Source organism: Brassica napus, chromosome A2 (assembly GCF_020379485.1).
Source record: "Brassica napus cultivar Da-Ae chromosome A2, Da-Ae, whole genome shotgun sequence".
NCBI classification, from domain to species: domain Eukaryota; kingdom Viridiplantae; phylum Streptophyta; class Magnoliopsida; order Brassicales; family Brassicaceae; genus Brassica; species Brassica napus.
This window is the reverse complement of record NC_063435.1, coordinates 3,658,097-3,666,567: the sequence shown is the minus strand read 5'-3', so window position 1 is coordinate 3,666,567 and position 8,471 is coordinate 3,658,097. Positions and strand designations below refer to the sequence as shown.

At 30.6% G+C, this 8,471-nt stretch overlaps 1 protein-coding gene across 2 annotated transcripts; it reads left to right on the top strand.

Annotated features, from left to right (window-relative positions):
- Window positions 1–1,179: 1,179 nt before the first annotated feature.
- LOC106385941 (serine/threonine-protein kinase GRIK2) lies at window positions 1,180–4,174 on the top strand. 2 transcript variants are annotated; one of them, XM_048750000.1, is made up of 13 exons: window positions 1,180–1,374; window positions 1,595–1,786; window positions 1,865–2,163; window positions 2,235–2,309; window positions 2,386–2,430; window positions 2,513–2,587; window positions 2,672–2,759; window positions 2,861–2,985; window positions 3,072–3,167; window positions 3,242–3,308; window positions 3,406–3,527; window positions 3,611–3,689; window positions 3,786–4,174. In XM_048750000.1, exons 3-13 carry the CDS (start codon window positions 1,876–1,878, stop codon window positions 3,947–3,949), a joined length of 1,224 nt encoding a protein of 407 aa, XP_048605957.1. In that variant the 5' UTR covers window positions 1,180–1,374; window positions 1,595–1,786; window positions 1,865–1,875; the 3' UTR covers window positions 3,950–4,174. The 2 variants fall into 2 exon arrangements, with proteins under 2 accessions (XP_048605957.1, XP_048605961.1); XM_048750004.1 differs by lacking the exons at window positions 1,180–1,374; window positions 1,595–1,786 and having other exon boundaries at window positions 1,808–2,163.
- Window positions 4,175–8,471: the final 4,297 nt, after the last annotated feature.

The following is an 8,471-nucleotide window of genomic DNA, read 5'->3' as shown; positions in this document are numbered from 1 at the left end:
TTCTGAAGTTAGGTATATATGTTTGAAAATCAAGATATTAATAATTAAGCACCTAGTCTTTAGATATTTTTCATCTTCTATGATTAGGTTTATACACTTCTGTTTATTACAATAATATTTGAGTTTATGCTGAATCTTAAAGAACTAATTGAGCTGTCTAAAAGTAAAAAAAAATTATGTTCCAAAGTTATTTAACTTACTGTTTGAAATATCATTTAGGGCTGTCTTGATACAACTTTTGAAGAAGATGCAAAAGCGCTTGCAGTGCTTGAGAAGATATTTTCTGCATTTCACATCAAAGCAAAAATGATAGGAGAGTAGGAAAATTAAGAATGATATGATGCTTTTAATATACAATTGTTTACCAATGCAGTAAACTGAATTTTTCTCTCAGTGTTGCAATTTGAATGCTGCTCCGTTTATATTCTTTTCCGGATCTTGAATATTCATATTGGTCGCTGAAACCAAACATACAAATTAGTTGATTTACGTTAATTAAAAATACAATGACACAAAATTATTTTACATATCCTTTGTAATTTTGACGTAGTGTTGCTTTCCATGCATATTGGAGCATGTTTTTTTTTGTTTTGAAAATGGAGCATGTCGAAGAACTATCGGTAGAATTTGCGAGTTTGTTTTCTATAGCACATTGAAAAATGCATGATTAGTTTCTGCACAATTTTAAATTTATTTGAATTTGATTATGAAAATAAAATCGTTTACCTTTGCCATAGATTGTGGTTGACTTCTGATGTTGTTGTCTCCTTCTCCCTGGTTATTTTATTAGGATTTGGAATCTTCATTGTTGAAACTTTGCAATGAGACCAACACGGACGTTAAAATGAAGTTTGTACTTGTTACAAATGTGTCAGAGACAATTTAATAACAAAGATTTGAAAACATAATTGGAAACGTGTGAAGAAAATAGACAAATGGATACTTTTGTTTGTGATGAAGAAGATATAAACAGTTTTTTTTGTTGCTTCGTTTAAAAAAAACAGTTTTTTGGCTAAAAACAGAAACGGTTGTTAAATCGAATGTTTTAACTTCCATGAACAGAAAGTAGAATACGTGGGTTTGGCAAAAAATTTAATTGATTTTTTTTATAAAAAAAATTGCCACGTGTCAGTATTTGATTCGCCAGACGACTTGCGCTTTAGTATATAAAGGATGAGATTCTTTCCTGAAACTGATAAAAAACATTTTTACTATTTAGAAAAAATATTTTAAAAAAGGAAACAAAAGGGCAGAGAGAGAAGAATCAAAGCCCACTTCTTCTTCTTATGTGTCTAATCTAATCTCTAATCAAATCTCTCACGCACGACTCTGAGAGAGAGAGAGAAAGAGTCCATCATCTTCTCCGATCGAAATGTAAGCTTCTCTCCTCCTTTATTCCCATTTGGGTTTCTCTTTCTGCTGCCATCGATTTCGAAATTAGGGTTCTTGATTAACCCTTTTCGCCCCAATGTAGTAGTGTATTGGATTTCGATTCGTGTTTACTCGCTAATCATAACCCATAAAGTTTTTAACTTTAATGAGAATCTCAGCGAATTTAATCAGAAATTTGACTCCTTTTTTTTTTTATCTGCAGAAGCATTTTATATTCATCGTCACCTTATTGGCTATGCAGTTTGCTACTCCTGAAGAAGGAGAACTAAGATCAAATTTATATAAATGAGAGACATGTTGTATTTAGAATGCAGTTGTAATGATATTCATCTCGCTGAGTGGCATCCTTTGGATTCTTTAAACTCCTCCTAAACCCTCTCTTTTTCACTCCAGGGTAAGGCTTGGATTTTGATTATTTGGTACAGGTTCTTGAGTTTTATATTTCAATTGTTTGTTTTTTTGGGGGGAGAAGGAAGGGAGATAATGTTTCGTGATAGTCTTTGGTTTTCCCGTACCATTGGTTGCTTTGGATGCTTTGGCACTTCTACTAGAACCCGAGAGTTGCCGCCTGAGAGGCCACTCCAACATGATGATACGCATTCCTCTGGTAGTGAGGCAACTAGCAGTTCCAGAAGCGAAGAGGACGAAGAAGAAGTAGAGCAGAAGAGCCGCTCTAAACGGTCTGACGAAATTTTGAAATTTAGATTAGATCATGGTTTGATCTGCAGGCAAGTTCCTGTGAAAGTCACTAATCAACTTATCCGTGGAGAGGTACAGTCATCTTCTCTCATATTCTGCTATTGGTTTGAAGAATATTCCATGATGTTGTCTGATGTTGTCAGGATGAAGATGGTAACAAGATGATCAATGAGTATGTTCGTGTGTGTAAAATTGGATCTGGTAGCTATGGCAAAGTGGTAAGTGTGAAGGAACTCATTTACAGTAACACTATCAAAAGCATCCCATGACATTGTTCATTGGCATTTATAATAGGTTTTGTATCGAAGCTCTGTTGATGGCCTATCTTATGCTATTAAGGTAAGCTATTTGTATTATTTCATTTGTTTAATTGATTACTCTTAGGGCTTTAAGATCTTTTGACATATTTTGATATTTTTAGGCGTTTCACAAGTCGCAATTATTAAGGCTAAGGGTTGCACCTTCTGAGACTGCTATGAGTGATGTTCTTCGTGAGGTATATCATCCCTTTTCATCACTGGCTTCATTGTAGAGAAGTTATGTTTTACGCTTCTTTATCTTCATTCTTCACCGCTTCCAGGTTATGATTATGAAAATTTTGGAGCATCCTAACATTGTTAATCTCATTGAGGTGATAGACGACCCAGAAACTGATCATTTTTACATGGGTAACTCTTTCTCCTCTTCTCTTTTCTGTTGTTTCTGTACTTACTCTCTGTGGAAAATAGCTTCTTATCTTGTAATGTTTTGCCTCTTTGGTTTCACCCAGTTCTTGAATACATTGATGGAAAATGGGTTTATGACGGTTCTGGACCGCCTGGTGCTCTCGGGGAGAAAACCGCTAGAAAGTATCTGCGGGATATAGTTGCTGGCCTCATGTATCTTCATGCTCATGTAATGATCTCTTCTTTCTTATGTGTGGTTCTCTGACTTCATTGTTCATTACCTAATATACTGTCTTGATTCAAAAAAAAAAACAGAATGTGATTCATGGGGACATCAAACCTGACAATCTGATGGTTACTAGTAGCGGTACTGTGAAGATAGGAGACTTCAGTGTCAGCCAAGTGTTCAAGGTAATCATCGATTCTTGAATATTTATCTTGTGACCACCTGAGTGTTGACAATTTAATTGGTTGTGTTATTACAGGATGATGATGATCAACTGCGTCGATCTCCAGGGACTCCAGTGTTCACTGCTCCAGAATGTTGTTTAGGTCAGCTTCCTTCTCTAATATCTTTAAGCTTGGTCCTAGCTCATTAGTGTGTATAGAGAATAAGCAAATATCTTTTTGTTTTTGATTCTGGAAACAGTGTCAGGTATAACGTATAGCGGCAGAGCTGCTGATACATGGGCAGTGGGGGTCACTTTGTATTATATGATATTGGGACAATACCCGTTTCTTGCTGATACTCTTCAGGACACCTACGACAAGGTATGGTTCTGGTTTTGATCAATGTTTTTTCTTGGGGCTCAAGAAAGCTCTTTGAATAGCCCTAATTATTTATCTCTTAACAGATTGTTAACAACCCTTTGATACTCCCGGATGGATTAGATCCTCTTTTAAGAGATTTGATGGAAGGTCTCCTTTGCAAAAGTGAGTTGCATGTTTTCATCATTATGGTGTGGTAAAGTACACAACTGAGTGATGCTATAGTGGACTAACGGTGGAATTCACATGTTGTTGCTGCAGATCCGAGTGAGAGAATGACACTGAAGAAGGTGTCTGAGCATCCTTGGTTCCTTGGAGAAGACGGGCATGTTCCTGAGTATTTTTGTTGCTGCAAACGCAAGTCTGCCTTGAAGATTGAACAAGAAGAAGAAGCTAATGGGATGTCTGAAGACTCAGATTTCTAGCTAAAAACTTTGGAAGCTTTTTGATTGTTTAGAAATGTATAAGATTGAAGAACATAGATGCAGGAAACGTTAACATCAGGCTATCGCATCTCCTTAACCATACAAGTTTCCGGTCGTTGTGTTTCTTTTTTTTTTTAATTTTCTTTAATATACTAGATAGTTTTCATATTATTATCATGTGTTGTTTTATGAGTTTCAAAATTAATATGACAATGATTTTTTATTTTTTTTATGGCTCAAGTTTGATAATTGTCCTGCAAGTAAACTATCCTTCAGTTAATAGGCGTAAAAACATTTTCATTAGAGGAAAGAAGTCTCTGCTTCTGCTACAGCTTATGTAGGAGTGAGTTCAAGTGTAGGAGAGAAAATGATCATCGCGTCAGGTTAATGTCGCTCTAGATTGTCTTGCATGTGTTCCAATGTCCGAGAGTTTCTCAGCCTTCATTCACTTAGTTTTCAAGCTTCAAATCTTTTGTAAACGACAAGATCATGATCTAAAGTTCAAGAGGACCTGAGGGTTTGCATAACATGATCAAAGCTTTCCTTGGATATCAAGAGATCTATTTGTAAAAGTAAAACTTAACCTCCGACTATTTATCTCTTCATAAATTGTTAACAATACTTTGATAATTTCGGATGGACTGATCAATCCACTTCTAAGTGATTTGATCGAAGGTTTTCATTGCAAAAGTGAGTTGGTTTCATCCTTTTGGAGTTAAGTTTGTAGACTAATAGTGTGTAACTTGTAATTGTAGTTCCAACCTAGATAATGACACTGAAGAATGTTTTTGAGCATCCATGCATAGGTCAAACCTGATCCGATGGGATCTCCAAAATTTCAGATACATCAGTCGTTTAAAATGTACAAGCTTGAAGAATAGAGGCGTCTCCCTTAAAACCGTACAAGTTTGATCTCGCTTGCGGTCTTGTAGATGGTGTGATGTTTATGTAACCGTCCACGGTTTCTTAGGGGTCAAACGTGAGAACTTTTACGTACGAGTTTGTACATAACGTATGAGTTTACATATATTAATTGGTGATTCTTATGTATTGTTTTGTCATGGAATATAAGAGAAAAATCACTATATTTATGAAAATTTGAGGTTAGATTGTTGAATTTCCGTGGAATTTTTGCTAAATAAAAGGGAACCAAATCCTTTTCTTTAAAAGTATTAGTAAAGTATTAGTTGACAAAAGCTAGCATTTTAACAAATAAATTGTATGCGAAGGTCAGCAATAAATTATCTTATATATTAAAACAGAAGTCACAACTTTGATTCATATGTGATTTTTTTAAAAAATGGACACTCTCACTAAAAATCAGTTATCATTCATTTAGTACTAATAATATGGATTAATAATATATCATTGTTAATGTAACATCGACTCCTAAAAACCCGGATTAGTTAACAAACTCACATATTCATGTGTGATATTTTTATTCGGATCATCATTTAAAATTTGTATTAAATGTATTTCATTAATGCTAATATATAATGTTGTAACTACTTAAATCATAATATAATTTGATATATTTTAATTTAAAACATAAATATATATATTTAATTTTCTTAACAAATTTGTTGAAAAATATTATAACAATATCTTAATTATCAAAAATTGTATATAAATATTTTCACTAATTTTGTAATTAGTAATGAAATTAATGTTATTATACATTAATATACATATATATAATCAGTTATCTTTTATAAAATTAAAAAAAAATATATCAAATTTTACTATTTTATAGTTATATCTATCATTTTAAAATAAAACATTGTATTTAACTAAATATGATAAAATTATTTTAAACTGATAAATTAATATAATATGTTGGTAGAACGGATTAACATTAGTAAATTAGATAATTCTTGTATAAATTTAACTTATCTTAAACATAAAAAAATATTGATAAAAAAAATAGTGTTTTTAATTACGGATCAGGATCATAATAATTGAATAAAAAATAATTTTAAAAAAGATAATAAAAAATACCAAATATATGTGATGATTTGAAATAATCAATTAACTTGCAGCATGAAAACTATCAAATTGTTATATTTAAAATAATTATATAAACATTTAAATATATAAGTAAGTTTAAAAATATATTCTAATTATGTAAAATATATATATAACCATGAAAATTAATACCCGCACGGTTGTGCGGGTCTAAATCTAGTTGATAATGTTAAAACTCTAGTTAAGAACCAAAATGCTAGAGGATAGTCTAATAAAACTACTTTTAAATTAATAAAAATTGTTTTTGACCAAAACAAATTAATAAAAATTGTCAAGATATGATACTTAAGAATGAATATTTAAAATTTTCCTAAAGGAAAGACAAAAAAGTCATGGTGTGCGTCAGAAAAAAATTCCCACTATAAGACTACTTATTCTAAATAATATTCTAGTTGATTCTTTCTCCCCCAACAATGTGGGTCTTTGAGCTTGATATATATATATATATATACATTTTGTTTATATTATTATTTATAACTACATATTATATATGGCTCTATTATATATGGTTCTATTATATATGGATAATTCAAACTTACCAGAGAGAAATAAAACAAAAAATATTTATACCAAAGTTAATTAGATCAAACAAGCTTTTTGTGAACATTAGATCAACTAAACTCCACTTTACCATTGTATTATATAAAATGTATATAGCTTATTCTAACTTCTAATACATGCTAAAAGAAGCTTATTATGCTACATGTAAAATAGTCGATCGTACAATCATTGCATAAAAAGAAATAATAATCTTATATATGTAGAGTGTGAGAGAGAGAGAGAGAGAGAGTGCTTCCCTATGAATATGCTTTAGCCTTTCGTGTGTCGGCCAATTCTGGTATGGTTTGGATAATTGGATCATCTTTACTTTCACGTAATCGGTAGGTTCCATTCAGATATATAAACATCAATTTAGATTTTTTTATTTTACTTATTTATATGGCTTTTAATTTCCTCATATCTTTATACTTATTTTGTATATTGTAGCAAACTATGTTTTTTTTTTGTAAAGGATGTAGCAAACTATGTTTTTTTTTTTTGGTAAAGGATGTAGCAAACTATGTTGTTATGCTCCGTATATCGTTTTTATTTGAAATTTCCATAACAAATTAATATGTTACAAAATGGTGATTTTTGGTCAGTGTGTTTAAGATCTTGTGGGCCAAAACACATGCAAGTTTTCAGGTGTGTATCCTACAATCGTTTTAGGTCTATGTTTTTGTTGCCGTTAAATCTGTGTTATGAATATTACTGTATATAGTGTAGTGTTATTTAACAAGTTTTAAAAAATGAAGATCCTTGCCATCTACCAAACTACTCCATTTTTATCAGCACTTCGCACATCTATTGACACAATAACAATACTAATATAAACCGTTATAGTCCTTATTTTCGACTTTCATGGTTTTGATATGTACTATTGTAGAGTATTATTTTGTTGATCATAATTATTATGAAATAAAAAGATGATTTACTCAAAATAGAGAGACACAAATCTTCGATAAAGAACGTACAAACCTATTTCTCAAAAAAAAAAAAAAAAAAGAACGTACAAACCCTTCAGCTTTAACACCTCCGGTGAAGATTGGCTGTTTTTTTCTGAAATCAAGTCAAAAGTAGCTTTAATCATACAATTAAATGATTACTCACACAATGTTTAAAAAAGCAAAGATTTCTTCTTCGTAAGAAGCAAAACATGGAAAATAAAGTCACTTTAATCTTGAGCATCATTCCAACTCGAATTCAAATAATGGAAATTGCATTGTATATATACATCAAATAAATTATATTTAATAATTAGCAAAAAATCATCCTCTATCATATACTCCCTCCGTTCCTAAAATATAGATTTTTAGTGTTTTCACACATATTAAGAAAACACATTAAATCACTATAATAAATTTATCGTTTTCTATAATTTTCAATTTTCAACAACTTTTAACCAATAGTAATCTAATAAAACCAATCAATTTTCTTAAAATTTACAATTTTCTCATAGAAAATATAAAATATACATCTTTTTGAAACAAATTATTTTTCCAAAACATTAATCTTTTAGGAACAGAGGAAGTATATCATATCACCCTTTTTATTTACTTCATTAAATGTTTACTTCTGTTTATGTCTTTCCCCTATGACCATATTCCTTATATATTCTTCAAACTATATAATAAACAAAATTTGAAATTCAACTCAAAAAGTATAAATCTTTTTCAAATACAACATGATTTGAATTTTTGAAATTACACACTTTTCAAAAATATAGATAGATAATCATAAAATTTTTTATTTCATACTATATAGAACATATATGTTGCTTTATTCTATATGTTTATATTTCCTCAGTAGTCATACATTTCTCTGTTATTAATTCTACCATAACTCTATATTATTTTTTATTTGTTTTATACTATTTTGACAAATCAAATTCTCAGTATTCAATCGTTTAAAACAACATTGATCAACAATAAATTCTTCCTACATTTAAATTTCATTT